This window comes from Taeniopygia guttata, chromosome 27 (assembly GCF_048771995.1).
Source record: "Taeniopygia guttata chromosome 27, bTaeGut7.mat, whole genome shotgun sequence".
NCBI lineage: Eukaryota > Metazoa > Chordata > Aves > Passeriformes > Estrildidae > Taeniopygia > Taeniopygia guttata.
This window is the reverse complement of record NC_133052.1, coordinates 5,487,624-5,509,705: the sequence shown is the minus strand read 5'-3', so window position 1 is coordinate 5,509,705 and position 22,082 is coordinate 5,487,624. Positions and strand designations below refer to the sequence as shown.

Sequence of the window (22,082 nt, the reverse complement as noted above, 5' to 3'; positions counted from 1 at the left end):
TCTGGCTGCTCTGTTTCAGAGAAGGAGAACACCAAGGGAAGTAACACCAAGGGGTGTGGCAGCAGCTCTCTGGCCACAGAGAGAAACAGACCTTTCCCAGGCATCGTTCTGGGAAAGGCTCTGAGAAGATCAGAGAAAAGAATGAGAAACAATTCTTGTTTTCACTTGCTGCACCTGGTATTGTGAACATGTGGAACGTGTTATGGAGATTTGTTTACCAAAGGCTGGTTTCTTAACTAGCCAATGGTGATAGTGTTTGAATTAGAGGGCCAATTAAGTACAACTGTATCATAACTATCTATAATAACAATAAGATTCTTAAAATAAAGATTATAATTAATCAACCTTCTGTGAATCAAAGAGTCTGTACTAATTACTACCCACCTGGGGGCAAGTTACAACAATATGGAGGAGCAGAGATATCGCCAGCCCCTCACCCAGCCTGGTGGCCTGGAGTGGCCTCACATCTGTCATGTCCCAGGTCCTGCTGGCTTGACCCTGCTCAAAGGATGGGTGCAAGTGGGGTCCAGTGACACCTGGTGGGTGTGGATTGGTGAGACCACTTCCACTCTTCATTGTCCTGTGGGATCCCTGAGGGACTGGTGGGACCAGCAGGACTCACCTAGGATGGAGAGGATAACCACCACGAAGTCGAAGATGTTCCAGCCTACAGTGAAGAAGTAGTGGCGCAGGGCGAACATCTTGAGCACACACTCCCCGGTGAAGATGACGATGAAGACCAGGTTTATCTTGTAGAGGACAGAGGTTTTGAGCTCGCTCTGGTCATCTGTTTCCACCATCATGGTCACCATGTTCAGGCAAATCAGGATCATGATGGTGATGTCAAACACTTGTTTGGTAACAAAGTCAAACACCTTCCCTTGGAATTTGTTCTGCAATGAGGGACACAAGGGTGATGATGGAGCACCAGAGAAGAGGTGGGAACACAGGACAAACGCAACAAAACAAAAACACAACAGAAAGAGAAGAAGGAACCATATTTACAAGTGTGGGAAACCTCTTACAGCTCCAGAAGTTATGGGGGGAGGATTCCCAGCACCTCTCAGGATGGAGCACACCTGGGAATGCCACAGCCAGGAGAATTGGGCACAGGACACAGCCACTTGCTAATTACACCCATAGCTAATAGGGCACAAATGAACACATGGGAAGGACCTCCCTTCTGCAGGGCTACAAAACTCAAATTACAACTGAGAATGTTTTGGCTGCCCCAGAGTCCCTTCTGGGGGCTTGAAAGCTGAGCTTTCCCTGAGCCCAACTCCCTTCCAGAGAGGAGCTGGGAGCCCAACTAGGAAAAAACCCAAATTCCTGCAAAAGAAACCCCATTACTGCCCTTGCCAGCAGACCAAGGGCTAAAGGGCAGACCCAAAGGAGGTGGCCTGATGTCAACCTCTTCTGAAGCCCCAGCTCTTGGCCAGGTCCTGTCTGAAGAGTGGGGCAAATGGTCTTCCCTGGACCCTTCCCATTCCCTTTGGGACAGCTGGTGGCTTGAAGAGTTCCCTGTGTGCTCCACTCCAGAAGGATGAGCCCAACGTACCGCTGGCCTGGGGATGGGCTTCTGGGGTTTCTTGGAGCCCAGCTTCTTCATGGCGTTGTAGTATTTCTTCTGCTCTTCCGTCATGAAGATGTCTTTGCCTCCAAAGTATAAAGGGAATCACTGCTGTTAGTCTCAGGAATTCTCTTCCCACCAAGTGTGTCTGGCCATGTCCCTTCCCACCAAGTGTCTCCAGCCCCTCAGAGATCCTGCTGGGAGCAAGGTGTCCTCTCTGTGTCCTGCAGACCCTGCTCAGCACCATCAGCGTGCGTGGCCCTGCCCACCCCCCCTCCCCTGTTCCAGGCTGGCAGTCCTGAGCTACTGGCTTGGAAGGAGAAGTTGAGTCTCAACGTTGTGCATGGGAAAATGATCCCAGGGTAGGAAAAGAAAATAAAAGTGATGGCCCAGGCAAGAGACAACACAGCCTCCGTTTGCTTCCTCCCTCTGCACCTGTAAATTAGGTCCTCTGTAACTGCTATGACCAGGACACAAAGCTCCACGTGCCATTTGCCCAGTGGGAAGCCACTAATGGATGAGAATCCTGGGGTCCATCCTAATCCCGGGCATGGTGGCCCTGGTCCCATCACCCCACTGCTCTGCTGGCCCCCTCCAGCCCAGGGCAGCACCTCAGGAGCCAGGAAATACTCATCTTTTTCTTCTGTTGGTTGAAGTTGTCAATGATGACGCCTATGAAGAGGTTCAGGGTGAAGAAGGCACCAAAGATTATGAAGATGACGAAGTAGATGTACATGTAGAGGTTGATCTCATACTGTGGCTGCTCTTCAATCTGGCCAGGAGACACAGGAAATGTGAGACTGACCCTGTCCCAAAAAGGTGTCCCCAAGCCCCCAGACAAGGGCTTGTGGTGTTTGGAAAGAGCCAGGGCGTGCCTGCTCTGAAATTGTTGACTGTGTGTTCCCAGTGGGAGCAGCCAAAGGAAGGGACATCCATGGGACACTGACTGAAGGACAAGGACATGCTGCCCCCTGATCCCACAGCATGGTCTGGGGAATGGGAAAGGATGTCCTTTGCAGTGATATTAATGAACAAATTCGTTTCTTCCCAATAATCAGCACTACAAAGGCTGAAATATTTCTGAGAGGAGAAAGGAAAAGTGGATTAATTTGTCACACCAGCACAGCTGGGTGACAGATACTACAACCCTGGACAATGGTCCTCATCCCAAGGACCATCCCTTAATCCTGCTCTGTGTTTGACCAGGGACACCCCAAGGTGACCCCATTGGATTCCCCCATTTTGAGGAAAGCTCTTGGCAGGACAGGGAGGATTTTCTCCCACGCCGTCTTTGCCCCAGGCCTGAGGGATTTTCAGAGGGCGATGAAAGGGTGCTAAAAAAAGGCAATGAAAACCAGTCCTTGAGGCCTGTAGGTGTGTGGGATGACCCCCAGTGTAACTGGAGAACAGTAGGAAACCCCTTCTGCTGTGGAGACACTTTTGGAGGTGGATGACAGTAGGAACAGCCTTTGCACATCACTCTTCAAACACTTGGGTTTTTTTAATAACTCTTTGAACCCCGTGGTTGAATGCTGGCTGCTCTGTTCTCATAACCCACTGATTGCTCAAGGCAAGCCAGGAACTTTCTCCAGGATGGGATGAGCTTTTCCAGCTAGAGGGGTCACAGAGGACATCATGTCCCAGCAGGCAGAAGAGGGGACCCTCCAGGCTGGAGCAGTGAGGGCAGAATGGAGATTTTGGCCCCAGGAACTGAAGCTGAGTGGAGCAGATTCAGCCCCAGCTGTGGGGTGGGGTGGGGTGGGAGCCCAGTGCGGGGCCAGGCTGCAGGTGACAATGCCATGGGTGGCACAGGGACACATGGCCACCCTCTTCGAGGCTGTGCACCTCAGCAGGGGGATGTTGTGGCTGCCCAGGTGTCCAAGGCTGGGTTGGACAGAGCTTGGAGCACCCTGGGATAGTGGAAGGTGTCACTGCCCATGGCAGGGGGAGGCACTGGATGGGCTTTAGGGTCACTTCCAACACAAACCATGCTGGGGTTCCATGATCTGATATATTTTGGGCGTTTCTCCTGTAACCCATATCCTAGCTGAAGTCATAGGTGAGATCCAGCACCAAAAGGCAGAGCCAGAGGTGATGCCACAGGCAAGGATCCATCCCAGCCTCAGTTCTGGGTCCTGTTCCCAGTCTGCCAAGGGGAATCCACCCCTGGAATCAGCAGTGTGTCCCTGTGTGTCCCCTCACCTCACGTGAGTCCACAGCCGCGTACATGATGTCCATCCAGCCTTTGAAGGTTGCCTGTGGGAACAGGAATGGTCAGACTCGGAGTCTTTTCCAACACAAAGGATTCTGTGATCCTGTGGCAGTGGAGGAGAATGTATTTTCTGGGCGCTGTTTGTGGCTAGGAAGAAAGGGAATGTGATGGGTTCATGTCTGGAGTTTAGCTCTGAGCACTCCGGCTTCTCTGTGGGAATGTCAGGAGAGAAGCGGGGGTTGAATCCACATGAAAGATGTCCCAGAAATATGGAAATTCCCATATGAATATGCATAGACCATTCTGGGGCTGAGGCTACCAGTGACTTCCCAAAACACCACTGCAAACAAGGCAGGGAAAAGAAGGAATTGACTTTTTTCTCCCTTCTACTCTCTTTGAAGTCATTTTCCCAAAGGGAGAGCTGTGCCAGGGCCAGCTGCCTCCTTTCCAGTCCCAAACTGCCACCTCCATAGTGCTGATTTCCATATCCTGCCTCTGGTCTGCTGAATTCCCATCCCAGCATGGTGGGGGGACCACACCAAGTCTTTTACAGGGTCTCCACTGCATCTCTTACAGCCTTTTGCTGCTGATTTGTTAAACAAAAGGTCTGCACATTTTGTTTCCTGAATCTGATGGAACAACAAGGCTGAAGAGGAAGCTGAATTTAGAAGCAGAGTCATCAGATGGGGTTGTTTTCCGATTCTGCAGCCGCCAGTTCCCCTGGATCTGATGGGAGTAGCCCCAGCCTGCCCCACAATGGAGCCCACGTGTATATTTTTATCAAAGCTGTGGTGAGCAGTTCCCCTTTGCTGCCTGGCCCAGCTGTGGGGAGTTCAGTGGAACCCGGCTGCCTTCGCCCACTGCCCGCAGGGGACACGTGTGCCCTTTTTCCAGTCATCACCCGCCCCACACAAAGCCCCACAACCTACAGCTGGAGCAGACTGAACTTTCCAAAGGGGTGCAGGGGTAAGATAGAGCCTCCCCTCCTGACTCTGGGGCTGCTCTGCAGCACGAGCCTTGGTGCTGCTGCACCCATCTGCACCCTGGTGAAACCTTCCCCTCCCGTCTTCTACCCTGTCCCTTTTCCTCCTTGGCTAGGCATTTCCCTCCTTTCCTAAGGAGTTTTTCTTTGGTGTTTAAAAACCAGCTTTGGAGACAAGAAGCAGCTAAGAAAGCCCATCACACATCAGCCCTGATGCTCATCCCACCACCCTGCTCCGCACGTCCTGGACGGTGACACCCGATGTCATGACGTACCACCTGCAGCAGGGACAGGTATCCCAAGCCCACGTTGTCAAAGTTGACCTTGACGTTGACCCATCTGACCTCGTTGGTGTGGAGCAGGGCCATGCAGTCGCTCCTGTTGTTGACCACGTCGATGTCGAAGAGCTCCCCGGTGGTGGTGTTGACGCACCTGTAGTACTTCCCTGCGAACAGGTTCACCCCCATGATGCTGAAGATCAGCCAGAAGATGAGGCAGACCAGAAGGACGTTCATGATGGAGGGGATGGCACCCAGCAGGGCATTCACCACCACCTGTAAGGAGAGAAAAGACCTTGGGGCACCTGGATGGGACCTTCATGTCCCCATGCCCAACCTTACCCTCCCCAGCAGCACTGAGTGAGGTCAGACTGGAGCAAAGGTACCTTAGCATTGATCCCACCAGTCTGGAGGCCCCTGAAAACCAAAACTGTCCGTGATGTAGAGGACTGCTGAGGGCTCTCATGTCCCTGTCAGGGCCAGCAGCACATGGGGACACACTTACCCTCATGCCCTCAAACCGGGACAGAGCACGCAGGGGTCGCAGAGCCCTCAGTGTCCGCAGGGATTTGATAGCTCCTAGCTCGGAATATCCCAGCCAGTTTGCTGTCAGGCTGACCAGGGACACCTGGAAGGAGCAGCCCAAGTGATCAGCAACACCTCAGGTGGAAACACAGCTGCAGCTCCTGCCCTGCCCTCTCCCCCCAGTCCCTCAGGCTGGTGGTCATCCTCTAGCCCTGGGACACAGACCTCGAGTCCTTGGGGTCCCTGGTGACCAGACGCCTCAAGGGTCACAGAATCCCAGAATGGTTTGGGCTGGAAAGGACTTTAAAGCCCATCCAGTGCCACCCCCTGGCATGGGCAGGGACACCTTCCACTGTCCCAGGTTGCTCCAAGCCCCGTCCAGCCTGGCCTTGGACACTTCCAGGATCCAGGGGCAGGATGACACCTCTTGAGTGTGAGGGTGGAATTGATGTGGGGCACAGAAAGGATAGATTGCTCTATCACAGACCATTTGGGAGGCCCTGGGTCCTTTCACAGCTCTACTGGGCCTGGTGGAACTGCAAGGGGCTGTTCTTGGCTTGGGTGTAAAACAGAAAGGTTTGAAATGTTCCTGCAACCAGGAATGAAGTGTTCCTTCCTGTGGGGGACCGTTATTTTGAGAAATGCTATAAGCCCTCATTCCACAGCCATCCCTTTATCCTCTAAAATACAATCTGGGTTCATTTACAACAGCCCCTAACTCCCCCAGGCCTCTTGGCTTGGCCCTTCTCATCACGTACATCCACGATGAGGAAATCCAGCCAGCACCAGGCATTGGTGAAGTACACCTTGAAGCCATAGGCCACCCACTTGAGCAACATCTCGATGACGAAGATGTAGGAGAAGACCTTGTCTGCGTATTCCAGGATGGTGCGGATCACCTTGCGCTGCTCGATGTAGATGTCCTCGAAAGCCTGCAAGGGGCACGGAGCTCTGTGACAGTCCCATCCTTCTGTGGGACCCCACGGAGCTCTGTGACAGTCCCATCCTTCCGTGGGACCCCACGGAGCTCTGTGACAGTCCCATCCTTCTGTGGGACCTGTGGCACCCCACAGCACACCCGTGCTGGCATCTCCCTGCTCTCCAGGGCTCGGGAAGCTGGGAGCTGAAGGATGGCTGGTCCATGAGGACCTGATCCACGCTGGGGCAGCTCCTGTTTGCAGGTCCTTGTTGGCTTTGCGGGGTTGGACCCAAAGCAGAGCTTCCCTGAAGCCACAGTCCAACTGCATCCAATTCCCAGGTGTCTCAGCTCAAACCCCAGGACACCAACCCACACCTTGGGATGCTCTGGGAGTTTTGAAAATGCTCTGAGGAGTTTGGGTGAGTGCTACACCCACGTGTGGAGTAAGCACTTGGAGGTATGAGTGTGGTGACCAGGTGCTGCACAGCTGGGGTAGCACAGCTTTCAATTCCTGCACCAGCTACAACCTCAGACATCCCCAACCACCTCAGAGTGAGCTGCAGACATGTAAAGTGTGTCTGAAAAACCTCTCAGTCCCTCTGTTCTCCTTCAAATCTGCAGAGAAGTTGGTATTTCCTGGGTTAAATCCAGCCCAAACACTCAGAGAAGAGCACCAGGTCAACTCTGATAATTAATTAGATTGATTTAATACAACACCCAGGTTCTGAGAGGGAGCACCAGGCACTGATGGAGGTGCTGAACAGCAAAATAAAACCCATGAACCGTTTGTCCAGCAGCTCCTGACAGCCAGTGCTGGTGGTGGTGAAATGAGGAACCACACAAAGCTCAGTAAATTGCTCAGATGGTTCATAGTTGGCATTAAGGGGAGGAGTGGGGGCTGTAGGCAGTGGCATCCCCTCAAGCCATGGACACTGGACCACAGCCTGTGGATGATGGTCCAGGAATGCTGGGGAGGATGACCAGGACTCCTGGAGGATGTTACAGCCGAGCCAAATGGGAGTCAAAATCAAACATCTGCCCACAGCTGGATTATTTGGCACAGGAGATGCCCAGAGCCTGGGCTCTGTCTCCTCCGTGGGCTCCCCCAGGCTGGGAAGAGCCCTTGGGGCAGGGGAAAGGTGGCACCTACCAGTGCCCCACTGCTGAGGAGGATCATGAAGACGATGAAGGTCTCAAACCAGTCGTGCTCCACGATGCGGAAGCAGGTTTTCCTGAGGTTCCACCAAATCCTCCCCTTCTCACTGGTGATGTCCACGTAGAGGCAGGGAAACCTCTTCACACAGCCTGGGGACACAGGGCTGGGGGTCACTCCTGGCCGGGGTGTTCCCACTATTCCCAGTTTTATTGGCATTTTAAACCCTCCCTGGTGGAAGCTGGACCAGGATCCTGCTGGGCTTAGGTGGGGTGCATGAGGGGATCTCCATGGGGATCATCTCTGGGGTGGTACAGGAGGATTTGGAATCGGGGCTGAGCTCAGGGAGCCTGGGGGTCCCTGTGCTGCAAAAACTGGTTGGCAGTGACCCCTCCACCCCCGTTTTCCCCTCTCCACACCCATCTCCCCTGTCCCCAGGGTCTCCAGCCCTGCTCTGTTCCTCACCCTCAGTGAAACACTCCTCGGGCTCGTTGCTCTCCTCAGCCACTTCTGCCACCTCCTCCTCCTCGGGCGCGGGCGGTTTGTAATCCACCGTGCTGCACACGGACGAGGCGTTGTCGCTGGACAGGGGGTTCAGAGGGACTCCCTGCAGAGGGACAGCAATTCAGGCCGGGCTCCTGGCCTTGGGCTGTCTCCAGCCATGCTCCTCATGCGCCAGAGAGCCCAGACAGGGCCAGATGGGTGGTGGGACTCCCTTATTTGGAGAATGATCTGAGTCCCCCTCCCATGGACACCCAGCCCAGAAGCTGTTGAATCATCCAGGGATGCAAACCTGGGAGGGTTTTTGGTACTTGAGCTTTGCTTTTCATCCAGATTCAGAGGAACAAAAGGTCCCCTGATGCCAGCCTTCCTCCCAGCACAGCAGCTCCATCTCCCATCCACCTGTGCCACCACCTCAGGCTGATTTTCTCACTGCCTCGTCCTCCTCCTCTGTGTGTCCCCATCCCAGACTTGCTCTGCCAACCCCCTTTTGGTGCAGAAACCCAAGCAGCCTCTGCTCTCTCCTTCTTCTGGCTCGGCTCGTGCTGAAGTGCCCTCAGCCCGAGGTTCACCCAAGTTCAAAACCTGCACCCCAAATACCTCTCTCCAGCTCCACCCTGCTCCAGAGCCCAGCTTGGCTGCCTTCCCAGACACACTCAGCAAGGCCAGAGGGGCTGATAACAAGAGAAAACCTTGGCAAGCCCTGGGACTCTTTTTCCTCTGCTTTTTTTTTTTTTCGGCTTTCTGAGACCCTCATGCAACACTTGAGGAACGAGCAGATCCCCAGCCCTGCCTATCCTACCTGGGAGCAGCAGGAGCCCGAGGATCCAGGATGGGTATTTCCAGCACAAGAAGGTGTTGGCTTACATGGGAAGGAGATAACTGTTTTTGGTAATCCATAAAGAAGCTGCTCCATCCTCTAAAAACCAGGGAAAAGCCCCTGGGGTAAACTGAGGCACCGTCACTGCCCACAGCTTCAGGAGCCACAGCCTCGTCTCTGTGAGAAGATGTGGCGGTGAGGGACCTCTGCGGACATGCAGGAGAGGACACACAGCAGGGGTGGCACCAGCTCTCAGCTGGTGGCCCTCAAGGACCACAGGGACCCTCCGTTGAGGCTGGGGGGAGGGACGGGAGGGGCAGGGGGATTAGGGAGGCTCAGCACGGAGCCAGGCAAGCTGTGACCCCACAGGAGCCATCTGCCTCCAGGACAGCCTTAGAAAGGGTCACGGTGGGGACAAACCAGTGCAGCTTCCCTGGAGATGTGGGGAAAGGTCCAAAAGGCCCTTGGATGGCTCACGGAACCCAGGAGTTCTGTGGGTGGAGCTCAAGGCAGGTTCTGCTGGGTGGGAACAGGGATAAAACCCATCCCTGGGGGCTCCTGAGTCCTCCCACACCTGGAACCAGCAGGTTTGGAGAGCAATTCCCATCCCATCTGGCACAGCATCTCCAGCCTGCCTGGGGCTTTCCCATCCTGGGTGCTGCACACCTGACTCACCCCGTGGCCCCATAACCCACAGCCCTGAGAACCACAGAACTGTTCAGGTGGCAAAAGCCTTCCGAGTCCAGCACTGCGGGGGGCCACCACTCACCATGTCCCCAAGTGCCACAACCACACAGGCTTTTAAACCCCTCCAGGGATGGGGACTCCACCCAGCCATGGGCGGCTGTACACCCCTTTCCATGCAGGAATTTTCTCTAATCTCCAATCAAACCTCCTCAGGCCCAGCCTGGGGCCGTTCCCTCTCCTCCTGTCCCTGTTCCCTGGAGCAGAGCCCGACCCCCCGGCTGTCCCCTCCTGGCAGGAGCTGTGCAGGGCCAGAAGGGCCCTGAGCCTCCTTTTCTCCAGGCTGAGCCCCTTTCCAGCTCCCTCAGCCCCTTCCCAGCTCCCTCAGCCCCTTCCCAGCTCCCTCAGCTCCACTCACAACACCCCAGTGCTGCACCAGAGCCCAGAGCATCTCAGGACACATCACCCTGCCCAGCAGGGTGGGATCCCCATGGAAGAAGCCCCTGGAAGAGCCCTGAGCCCTGCGCTGCTTCTGCAGAGCCACAGCCCAGTCCGAGCTGCAAAGAGAAATCAACCACAAGACGCAGAAGTGTAGCTGTGATGATCCTGCCCCTGCCATTTCCCTGAAAAAGATCTTTTCCTTCGAAAGGAGCTGCTCTGGAAGGGGAGAGGATTTCCCAGCACGTTGGTGCCGGTGGGTGACCGGAGCGGGCGCTGTGCGGGGCTCTGGCTCCACCTGGAGCTGATCCCGCTGGGAATGCGCCCGGCCCCAGCCCGGACAGCGCGGGGCTGCCGCTGCGCACCCGAGTGCTAAATCAAACCATGGTCGTTTCACCCAGGGGTGCTCACCTGGAGAAGGGCAGGATCTGGGACAGCTCAGAGCCCCTTCAGGGCCCAAAGGGGCTCCAGGAGAGCTGGAGAGGGACTGGGGACAAGGGGTGGAGGGACAGGACACAGGGAATGGCTCCCACTGCCAGAGGGCAGGGATGGATATTGGGAATTGGGAATTGTTCCCTGGCAGGGTGGGCAGAGCAGCTGTGGTGCCCCTGGATCCCTGGCAGTGCCCAAGGCCAGGGTGGACAGGGCTTGGAGCAGCCTGGGACAGTGGAAGGTGTCTCTGCCATGGCAGGAGATTGGAATTAAATGGTCTTTGAGACTCTCACCAACCCCAATAACTTGTGATTTCATGATGAATTGCAGCCCATCATTCCTCCTGCCTGGGCAGGGCCCCTGTTTTTAATGCACCCCCTTGGCTCCCACCTGAGTCAGCTTTGACTGAATTTAGGCACCAAACCAAACAGCCCCGATGGACTGAACTGGTATTTACTGGTTGAGAGGTGCCCTTTGCCTTTGCTGAGCTCAGAGTTTTTCTATGCAGAGTTTGGAGCGGGTGCTCACTGCTGAACACACCCTAAAGCCCAGAGCTGTGCCAGGATGGGTCCCATAACTTCACCCCAAGGTTTTCTCACCTCTTGGGAAGCACTTTGTGCTGACAGGGAGCTGAGGTCCACGGGCACCCCCTGTGTCCCCTCCCATCATGGCCAGGCTGGCACTGGCATCACCTCTGCAGTGTGCCCAGCATGCTGGGCACTGCTGCTGCGGGACTGGGGCTGAGTAGGAAAATTGTGGGGGGGATGGCAACTCTCAGCCCTCCTGGGGCAACCCTGAGGGAACTGGGAGCAGAAACCCCCCTGGCCCATTCCCTTGACCAAGGTGCTCCATGCAAGTTTGTCCCCTCTGTAGGGCTTGGCAGGGACAGTGGCTAGCCCCACCTTTCCTCCTGTCTCCTCTGCACCCCAAATGCTGAAATCTCCCCATTGCCCCAGATAACACAAAATAATTGTGACTGTCCCCTCTCCTTGCCCCATGTCATGCCAAGCTGGGTCCCTGTCACTGTGCTGAGCTGTGAGGAGCCTACAGGTGGGAGGGAGGTGAGAGGCTCTGCAGTTTTGGGAGCCCTGCTTCATTTTCCAGCCTTTCTGGGGCTCCCTGTGCAGTCCCATCCAGGTGTGCAGCAGCACCAGATGCCTCCTGGACCTGGCAGGGCTGGTTGGGGTGGAGCTTTCCAGAGTTCTCTCAGCTCCTGGTACATGTTTGCCATCCAGTCACGACAAATCCCTGCTCAGAGCCGTCCTATTGTCCAAACAAAACCCCTTCCCAGGCTGATGCACCTGCTCCTGTCCTCCTCAGCACCGGCAGCTGCCCCCTGTGTCCCCAGGACTGCGGGAGTAAGCAGTAATTTCCCACTGCACCATCACCCTTTTGTGTCCACTTGGGTCTTCCCAAGTTTCTTGTCCCCCTGCCACCCTCCCAGTGGACCCCAGCAGTTCCCTGGAGACTCAGCTGTCTCAGCTTTGGATCCCACACCCCTCCCTTCATGTTCAGCCCTGCTAAGCTCCTCCATCTGGTTCAGGCCCCCCCACGGTGATGCTTTCCGAGGCATTAGCAGTGGATCCAATGATAGTGCCATCAGCAGATTTCCTGGCATCGGGTTCCTCTGGGACATCTTTAACCCCAAACGGGCGCTCTGACCCTTGCACTGCCCCTGTGGTGTTGTGCCATCAGCATAACCCCATAGTCTGACCCAAACCAGCCAAAGCCCTGCTTGGACCCTCCCCTCCACTCCAGCTTACACTGGGAAATGCCAGCTTGGACAACGCCAAGTTTGGCCCGTGCCACGCCCTGTGAGAAAGGTGAAAGTGACCCAAACCAACATCACTCTTTGGGCAGCACAGCAAGACAGTGCCAGTCTTGGGGTGAAACCTTCCCCTTCCACCCGCCTTCCTGACCTTGGTGGTGTCCTCGGTGTCAGACTGGGTGCTGGTCTCCTCGTAGAGGTCGGACTCCTCAGAGGCGATGGGGACCTGCACCGTCAGGTTGGGGTTGTTGATGAAATTCATGTGGTCCAGCTCATCCATGAAAATGTGCTCCTTGCCCATGATGCCATCCAGGTACCCTGACTTGGGCTCCAGGGCCGTGTCCACGTGGTTGAGCACAGAGTTGTCCCTCTTGCTGGGCTCCTGTTCTTCCTCTGGTGCCACCTTCTTGCCCTTCCAGAGCCGGCGCAGCAGCGCCAGGAGCGAGGCCTTGGTGAAGGCGATGCCGCGGGTGATGCGGCCGATGGCGATCTGCAGGTTGTTCATCTCCCCATCGTCGTCCGACGCCGCCAGGCTGTCAGCGCTGAAGGAGCTCAGCAGCAGAGCCAGGAACAGGTTTAGCACCTGGGGGGAAAAAGCAAATGCCAGCCCTGAGGTCCAGCGGGTCCTGAGCCTCAGGATTTCCCTCTGGAGCTGCAGGGATCACTGGTGACTGTGGAGGAGCCTCTTCACTGAGCATCTCATGGGCTCTGCCCTCACCAGCTCTGGGGACAGCAGAGGTGCCAATCCCAGTCCCTGGAGGACATGAACATGCTCCTCCTCAAGCCCCCTGGGCTCTGATGCCTTCCACCTCACCCTGGGCTCCCACGGTCCTGCGGATCCCTCTGCAAGTGATGCCAGTCATGGTTTCAGCTCCTCTCAAGGTCTGCTGTGGGTCTGTGAGTGTGTCCCTTCCTTTGGTCTCTTGGAGCTCCAGGAACCCCATGGGGGACTCCCCAAGCCTCTGGTGCTTCTCCCCACCAGCCCCAGGGATGCAACTCAGCTCTTGTGGCTGCCCTATCCCTGGAAAAGGGTCCAAAGCCAGGCTGGATGGGGCTTGGAGCAACCTGGGATGGTGGAAGATGTCCCTGGCCATGTCACAGGGTGGGGCCGAGTGCTCTTTAATGTCCCTTCCAACCCAAACCAGTCTGGGATTCCACGGTTCTGTGATTATGTCCCTTCTGCCCTGAATGAAACCTCCTGCTTGTGTTCTCAGCTGCAGCTCTCCCTCTCCTCTTCCCTGCCTTTGGTAGCCCAGATGCCCAGCAAGCTCCTGAGGGTCTCCCACCCCTGGGGCCACGGAGGAGCCTGGGCCCAGCTGTGACCCCATCCCTGTGTCCTGGACACTGCTCTGCTCCGTCAGAGTGAGCTTGCACCTCAGCACGAGCCAGTGAATGCTCTGAGTAACTCCAAGCCTGGGCTCGTGTGCCTCCCCTTCTACTTCACCATCCCAAAACGTGACTGGAGCCCACCACAGCCTCTCCTGGCACAGCTGGGGTTGCTGTCTGCCAGGAACCGGGAGCAGCTCGGGCGCAGAGGGGTGGGATAGGCACCCCCGCGGGCAGAGCAGGGACACCAGCCCACAGCTGTCGGTGTTTGTGCCGTGCTGTGCGGTGCCAGCAGCGCATCTGAGACGGGAATTAGCTGCTATCCAAGGACACTGCTGTTTTCACATGGCTCATGCCATGTGCCTTAAACCACGTCTTTAAATAAATCCCCGCGGGCCCAGCAGTCGAATGTCCCGGTTAAGTACCAGTTACAGTTAATGGGTGCCGCTGGCTCTGGCTTTGTTGGGCAGGACTCCGTTACCTTGTCACCCGACTGACTTCCTCCCTTTTCCCTGAATAACCCCAAAGGAAATGCTCAAAATGTCATTAAGAGCAAAGGACAGGTCACCTTCTTCCTGCGTAGGGGAAGCGCGGAGAAATACACACCTCCCTGCACGGGGAGACTTGGGAGCCTCTGGGACGTGCTCCAAGGCTCGGAAATACCTGAGGCACGGCCAGGAGAGCCTGGCAGAGAGGAGGAGGAGGGCACAGAGGGCTCTGGCCGTGTTTTTGCTTGGTGTTTCTCTGCTGGGCTGTAAATGGAGACTGTGCAGGAGCTGCAGATCTGCCCCAAGAGCTGGGGTGCACCTTTGGGAGGGGACACCTGCACCTCTGGGGTGGGGACAGCCACACCTTTGGGAGGTGACACTGGCACCTCTGGGGTGGGGACACCCACACCTTTGGGAGGGGACACCCACACCTTTGGGAGGGGACACCCACACCTCCGGGGTGGGGACAGTCACACCTCTGGGGTGGGGACACCCACACCTTTGGGAGGGGACACCTGCACCTCTGGGATGGGGACAGCCACACCTTTGGGAGGGGACACCCACACCTCTGGGATGGGGACAGCCACACCTTTGGGAGGGGACACCCACACCTCTGGGGTGGGGACAGCCACACCCCTGGGATGGGGACACCTGCACCTCTGGGATGGGGACACCTGCACCTCTGGGGTGGGGACACCCACACCTTTGGGAGGGGACACCTGCACCTCTGGGATGGGGACACCTGCACCTCTGGGATGGGGAAACCCACACCTTTGGGAGGGGACACCTGCACCTCTGGGACGGGGACAGCCACACCTTTGGGAGGAGACAGCCACACCTCTGGGATGGGGACACCCGCACCTTTGGGAGGGGACACCGGCACCTCTGGGATGGGGACACCTGCAGCTCTGGGATGGGGACACCCACACCTCTGGGGTGGGGACGCCTGCACCTCTGGGGTGGGGACGCCTGCAGCTCTGGGAGGTGACACTGGCACCTCTGGGAGGTGACACTGGCACCTCTGGGGTGGGGAAACCCACACCCCTGGGAGGTGACACCCACACCTCTGGGATGGGGAAACCCACACCTCGGGGAGGGGACAATGGCACCTCGGGGAGGGCTGTCACTGACCCTACAAGCCGAAATTGTGCTGCCCCTGTGTCTTCTCCAGAGCAGTCCCCTGGAGAGGTGGGTGGACTGTACTGCTCCAAAAAAGAGCTCCAGAAGAGGGAAACCTTCCAGAACCCCTTTTGGGAGGGCTCTGCAGGGAGCCCCAGCTGGAATTCCCGGTCCAAACTCCTGCACTCCCTGTGGGTGGTTCTGGACAGGCTCCTGCTCTTACAGGTGGGTGATTTTCAGCCTGACCCAGCCTCACCATCCCCTGCAAAGGGGATCACAAGCAGAGGTGATGCAAAGGTGGCATCACAAGCCTTTTCTGGCTGAGGAGATGAGCAGCCAGGGGGGCACGGGGCTGCTCCCCTCGTCTGCCCAGCACTGCCCTGGGCAGGGTCTGCAGCCAGAGGCTCTCTCTTCAAAGCCCCAAGTCCCTGGCATGAGCCAGGGAAGCCAAGAGGCACCCAAATCCCAACTTTCTGTCCTTAAACTGGGACACTCCAAGCTGACCCGAGCCGGGGGCTGCTCTGGGCTTCTCCCTGGGCTCCTTTCAGAGCCTCCCTGGGGACAGGGGTCAGCAGCTCCTGGGGGCAGATAGTTTTTCAAAGCAAATTCCAAAGGGATTACACAATCCCGGCAAGTAATAGGAGCGAGTCGGCGCTTCCCTCCCCTGCCTTGCTCCTCAAGAACGGAGAGCAGGGCCCACGCAGGCTGCAAAACAAGCTCCAGAGCTGCCAGCGATGGGGTTACCAAGTTTAGAAAGGATTTCACGCTCGCCTGGAACTCGCAAACCTGCGGCTCAGGCAGCACAGGCAGCCGGGGGGAGTGGGGAGGGTGGGGTGTAGGAGGGGGGTAAGGGGAGCAGGGGATCCCACAAACTCAGGGAAGAAGTTTGGCCATCACCAGATGCCACCTGGAGCACGGTGGGGGCTGGGGAGGTTGGGGATCTGCAGAAGCCTTGCAGGGGTGGGGGAGTGGGGGGGAGGTTGTTCCCAAAAGCACCTGGAGCAAAGGGTGGATGGATGGATGGATGGATGGATGGATGGATGGATGGATGGATGGATGGATGGATGGATGGATGGATGGATGGATGGTGGATGGATGGTGCTCTGCCTCCATCCCTCATCAGGAGGGTGGGAAATGGGGGAAGAAAAGCCAAGTGAAGGACAGAAGACAGCTTGAAACTGAGCTCTGCTTTATCCCAGAGTGGCTCCTGCCTCTGCCTGAAGCCCATTTGTGTTTTCTGTGCCTCAGTTTCTCCCCAGTTCCTGGTCTGGTTTCAGCTGGAGGTCCCTCAGGAATCCTTCCTCCCTCTGTTTTACACAGAGCTGGCACAGCCCACCCGAAGGGCCTGGGGAGGGGGGAGAATCCCTGTGCTCCCTACAGCTCCAAGCAGACCCTGCCACAGGCACAGCCCTGTGGAAAAGCTGAGCTGGAGAGAGGCAGCCCCGCCCCACCACCCCTCTGTCCCCCAGGGAGGGCCCCCAGTCCGCAGCCTCACCACGAGGTTGCCGATGACCATGACCATCATGAAGACGATGAGGCACATGGTCTGGCCGGCCACCTCCATGCAGTCCCACATGGTCTCGATCCACTCCCCGCAGAGGATGCGGAAGACGATGAGGAAGGAGTGGAAGAAGTCGTTCATGTGCCAGCGGGGCAGGGTGCAGTCCACAGAGATCTTGCACACGCACTCGATGTAGCTCTTGCCAAAGAGCTGCATCCCCACCACGGCGAAGATGAAGACGATGATGGCCAAAACCAGCGTGAGGTTGCCCAGGGCACCCACGGAGTTGCCGATGATCTTGATGAGCATGTTGAGAGTGGGCCAGGACTTGGCCAGCTTGAAAACCCTCAGCTGTGGGGGGCAAGGAGAGAAGGGGTTGGCTGGGGGTGTCATTGCCACAGCAAGGCTGTGCCACTGCCATTTGACCCTCCGGGGCTGTTTGACCGAGGCAGGAGGGGTTAAACCTGCAACTGCTCTGACTTCAACTTCCCGAATATTTAACTTAGTCTTGTCTTTAACAGGACCAGGTTGGGCCCTCCCAAGCTGAGCCTCCACCATGAAGGAGCTGGACAAGCCACCCGCACCCTGTCCCTGTCATCGCCCAGGTGTCCACGGCACGTACCAGGCGGAAGGAGCGGAGCACGGAGAGCCCCTGCACGTTGGCCAAGCCCAGCTCCACCAGGCTCAGAGTGACAATGAAGCTGTCAAAGATGTTCCAGCCCTGCTGGAAATACTCGTAGGGATCCAGAGCAATGAGCTTCAGGACCATCTCCGCGGTGAAGATCCCGGTGAAGACCTGTGGGAAGCAGCACCCTTGACCACTTGTTCATAAACCAGTGCTGAGCTGTGGGGTGGGGCGGGCAGCATCCCCCCCTTTCGTGTATTCACAAAGCATTTCACCCTGTTAGGGCCAGTCCCAGTTGGGAACAAGCTCCCCAGGTGCTGCCCAGTGTGGCTGGTAAAGCCAGGCTGGGAATACCAGTGACCGATTCCTCTGGAGGGACACAAAGGTGAGTCCTGGCAGCTGAAAATTAAAAATAAAATTTCCTTGGCAAGGAGACACCTTTGGAATGACTGGGAAATCACAGGTGTCCAGCACTGGGAACTGGGCTGTTGCTGGGATGCCCCTGTCCCTCCCTGAGCCCAGTGACAGCTGAGCTGGGTTTTACACATTGCTCCTTTGCTGGGACCACAGCAGCACCTGCAGCATTGCGTCACTGCAGAGAGGGCTCAGCCAGGTGACAATCACCATCCCTGCTGCCATTCCATGGCACAGCAGGTGCAGAGGGCCTGTGACAGATCTGCCCTGACTGGGGACGGTGTTGGGACAGGTCTGTCCCCCACGGAGCAGGGAAGCTCCTGCATGTCCCTTGCATCCAGCCTGCAAATGCTCCTGTCCTGCTCCTGCAGCTGCATCCCACGGGATTATCCCCACATGTCCTTTTCATGGCAAGCCACAAACATCCCCTGTCCTGCTTCAGTACCGCAGGGGATTGTCCCCACATGTCCCCAGCATGGCAGCCCACAAACATCCCTTGTCCTGCTCCTCCCAGCCGATCCCTGCCCTTGGCCCGTACATGGTGTGGTGGGGCAGGCAGCTCCCACCCCGGGCACAGGCAGGGGATGCGGGGCAGCCCCGGCTCAGGGGGATCTGCTCCTCCTGCTCCCATCCCCACCGGGCCCTTCCCCAGCAGATCATCCCCCGGGCTGTCCCCGCAGCCAGGATCCGCTCCTGGCTCCAAGGAAGCTCTGGAGCTGCCTCAGCCCGGCCGTGCCTTGAGCCCCGGCCCATTAATCCCCTTGTATTTCCTGGATGAAACCAGAGCCGGTCCCGCCCGGGCAGCGGCGTCTGTCACTCCAGGGCTGCGCTTCCAGAGCCCCGCAGGTGCTGGAGCTGGGCACAGGGGCAGCCCAGGAGATGGGAGCGCTCCCATTCCTCAGCCCACTGCTGCCAGGGGCTCCCGCAGCAGATCCATCCGGCTCAGAGACATTTGTCACCAGCTCCAAGCAGGAGCAGCCACTAAATGCACCTATAAAACCAGGACAGCCGAGATTTGCAGTGATTCCACTGGACAAATCCTTGATTATTATTAATTTTAGTGCTGCGTCGTTGCTTCCTGCTCAGTGGGGACCTGTTTGCTCCCACAGTCTGGAACACGCCCTGCCCTGCCCCGTGGCACCCATTTCAGTGGGGACACTGTGGTGTCACCCAGGGTTGTGATGAGAGGGTGGCTCAGGATGCACCGAGCCTGGCAGGGATGCAGCAGGAGGGGAGCAGGGAATGGTGGGTCCCAATCCCATCAGTACCCTTGGTCTGAGCCATACCAGGGCCCAGCCCTGTGCAGGGATGCTGTGGGCAGAGCCCTGCAGTGCTCTGTCAGCACCTGGGATGTGTCACACAGCACCAGAGGGGGATCTGCCCTCCAGGGTGGGGGTTTGAAAGGGAGGGATGGAGCTCCCTACCAGGTTCCCCACGGTCAGCACGTTCTCGAACTCTTCTGTCATGGGGTAGTGCTCCATGGCCATGAAGAGAGTGTTGAGCACGATGCAGATGGTGATGCCCAGATCCACAAAGGGGTCCATCACCACTAGCTTGACAAACTCCTTCAGCTTCACCCATGGACGGCAGCAATTCCAGACCAGGAATGTGTGGGCAAATTTGTACCACCAGGGTGGGCATTTCTGGTGAGCTTCTTCCAGCTCTGAGGGTGGGAAAGGAAAAGTGTGGGATTACCTTGTCCTCACCTGGGTGGGCAAGTGCTGACCTACAGGAGAAGTTCCCTTGAGGTCCTGGACCAGCTCTGATCTATGATTTTAATACCATGGAATAGCCTGAGCTGGAAGCCACCCACAGGGATCATTGATCCAGCTCCTGGCCCTGCCCAGACCCCCCAACATCCCACCCTGGGCACCCCTGTCCAAACCCTCCTGGAGCTCTGGCAGCCTCGGGGCTGGGACCATTCCCTGGGGAGCCTGGGCAGTGCCAGCACCTCTGGGGTAAGAACTTTTCCCTGAGACCCATCCCAAATTCTCCTGGCACAAGCTCGTCCCCTTGTCCTGTCCTTGGTCACAAGCAACAGAGATTGGAGCTGCCCCTTGGGAGGAGCTGAGGTCTCACCTCAGGCTCCTCTTCTCCAGATGAACAATCAAGTGACCTCAGCCACTCCTCATGTGGCTCCTCCACATCCTTCATCATCTTCTTAGCCCTCCTTTGGACACTTTTTAAGACCTTTTTTGTATTGTGGCACCCAAAAAATACAGGGGCTTAAAGGAGGAGCCTTCCCATGCCCAGGCACAGAGATGATGTAGACCTGGCCCTCCAAACTGGAGAGGGATGGAAAGGCAGATCAGCCCAGGAACTGTGGATCCATTCCTGCTCCCAGCCCCTGGGCAGGATTTGAGGTGTTCCTGCCACCCTGAGATTGCCAGGACATCCAGGGGACTGCTCTGGGCTGGCCAGAGGGTTTCATGCCTACTCTTGGGGGGACAGGGGACAGGAACTGCTGAGTTCATGGTGCTTTTTGCTGGAGCTGACACAGCAGCTCATGGGAAGCTGCTCAGCAGTTCCCAGTTAGCTCTGGAAATTCCTCTAATCAGCTGCAATCCCTTTAATTTGTGTGAGATAATGGATTATTGCCTCCAGGCATCATCCCAGTGAGCTGGGATGAAAAGTCTGGCTTGAGCATCACTGACCCCATATGGAGACCCCAGGGCTGGAGTCATCCCTTGTGTGGGGCTGGGAATTTGGGACAGCCACTGTCACCAGCCCAGGCCCTGCAGCACTGACCAGTACCCTCACCCAGCTGGACATACCTTCCACAGCGTTGGAGATGACACTGATAGCACTTCCCACCCTCTTCTCCAGCCCTGGCCCATCTTGGTTGCCCACAGTGAGGTGGTTGAGGTCTGGCTTCTCCGGCTCATGGGTGAGGTTGAACTGGCAGGAGAGGAGGGAGGGGTGCAGAGTTATTCCATGCTCTGAAAGACAGAGCAGGCAGAAAACAGGGAATGGTCTGGAGAGACCTCTGAGTGCAAGGTGGTCACCCCAAAAAGGCTTGTAGGACCCAACCACAGTGAGGTGGGCACAAGCCTGGCGCCTCAGGAGGCTGGGCACCCTCAGGGATGGCAGGGGCAGAGCTGGCACCTACATCAATCACGGTGTCGGATCTCTGCAGGGTGATCTTGGGCACCACCTGCCCGTTGCAGTCCTTGGCCTTGTCCTGGTCACTGTTGAGGTCCGAGTCGTGCCCCTTCCCGGCCACGCTGCTGGGCAGGGAATTGCTGCTGGACGAGCGCTCCTGCAACTGCACAAGCCCGTCCCTGTCACCCCTGTGTCCACAGCCGTGGGGACATCCCAGGGTGCCTGAGGGCTCCAGGGGCTGGGAAAATTCCTTCCCTCCCTGCAAGTGGTGGATGGAGGGGACTTGGAGCAACCTGGGGTAGTGGGAAATGTCCCGCGGCGGGGGGGGGGACTGGATGAGCTTTCATGTCCCTTCCAACCCAGGCTGTCCTGGATTTCCAAGCTTTTCCTTTTCCTTTTCCTTTTCCTTTTCCTTTTCCTTTTCCTTTTCCTTTTCCTTTTCCTTTTCCTTTTCCTTTTCCTTTTCCTTTTCCTTTTCCTTTTCCTTTTTTCCTTTTCCTTTTTTCCTTATCTTTTCCCTTTCCCTTTCCCTTTCCCTTTCCCTTTCCCTTTTCCCTGCAAAAAGTTACCATACAACAAAATAACAACCCCCAATACCTACAACAAACACCACTCTATAACCATTGAAACTACCAACCTCCCACTACAACACCACCTCTAACCACTTCTATTATCACAAATAAAAAAGAATTACAGTTTTACACAAAATTACACAAGTTACAGTTTTCCCTTTCTCTTGCACCCCCTACACTCAGCTCTCCACAGCTGAGTTAGGTCTGTTCAGATTTGGTCAGGAAGAATAATTCCTAAGGACAAAACTGAGCAAACCTTGGTCCTTCAAGAAGGAAACTTTGCCCTTTGCAGTAAGTCTCATCCAAAATGGCAAAGAAGCAAAATCCTCAAGGCTCTTGCTGAAATGTGGCCTCCAGGATTTTTGCACTTGCAATAAATTTTGTATTAACACATTAAAAAAATTTCCCTGTTTTTTGTCCTTTATTTTTTTCTTTTCAACAGTGCTATTAAAATTTGAAGTTTATTACACCCTCTCATAGCACTGATGATGCCACAGCGGAGTGGGAAATTCTCTGTTCTCACAACACATTGCTGAAACCCAGGATATTTTCCACCTTTAATCATGGCATATTAAATAGATCCAAGCCCCCATTTCTTGTAGGTGCTTTGCCCTCACTCTCAGCTTAATTCCCTCTGTCTTTTTCATTTCTCT

General features: G+C 56.4%; 1 protein-coding gene across 2 annotated transcripts in view; it reads right to left on the bottom strand.

The window, feature by feature from the left end:
• SCN4A (sodium voltage-gated channel alpha subunit 4) overlaps positions 1-22,082 on the bottom strand; it is a 43,792-nt gene that overhangs the window by 3,257 nt on the left and 18,453 nt on the right. For both annotated transcript variants that reach the window (XM_072919117.1, XM_041721583.2), the window contains 15 exons: positions 20,865-21,020; positions 20,530-20,653; positions 19,180-19,418; positions 17,339-17,512; positions 16,711-17,067; positions 12,434-12,865; positions 8,105-8,246; positions 7,637-7,791; positions 6,326-6,499; positions 5,548-5,670; positions 5,040-5,318; positions 3,773-3,826; positions 2,205-2,342; positions 1,559-1,663; positions 623-893 (listed from right to left, as the gene is read on the bottom strand). In XM_072919117.1, coding sequence (XP_072775218.1) covers positions 623-893; positions 1,559-1,663; positions 2,205-2,342; positions 3,773-3,826; positions 5,040-5,318; positions 5,548-5,670; positions 6,326-6,499; positions 7,637-7,791; positions 8,105-8,246; positions 12,434-12,865; positions 16,711-17,067; positions 17,339-17,512; positions 19,180-19,418; positions 20,530-20,653; positions 20,865-21,020 — 2,923 coding nt within the window. The remainder of the gene's footprint in view (positions 1-622; positions 894-1,558; positions 1,664-2,204; positions 2,343-3,772; positions 3,827-5,039; positions 5,319-5,547; positions 5,671-6,325; positions 6,500-7,636; positions 7,792-8,104; positions 8,247-12,433; positions 12,866-16,710; positions 17,068-17,338; positions 17,513-19,179; positions 19,419-20,529; positions 20,654-20,864; positions 21,021-22,082) is intronic.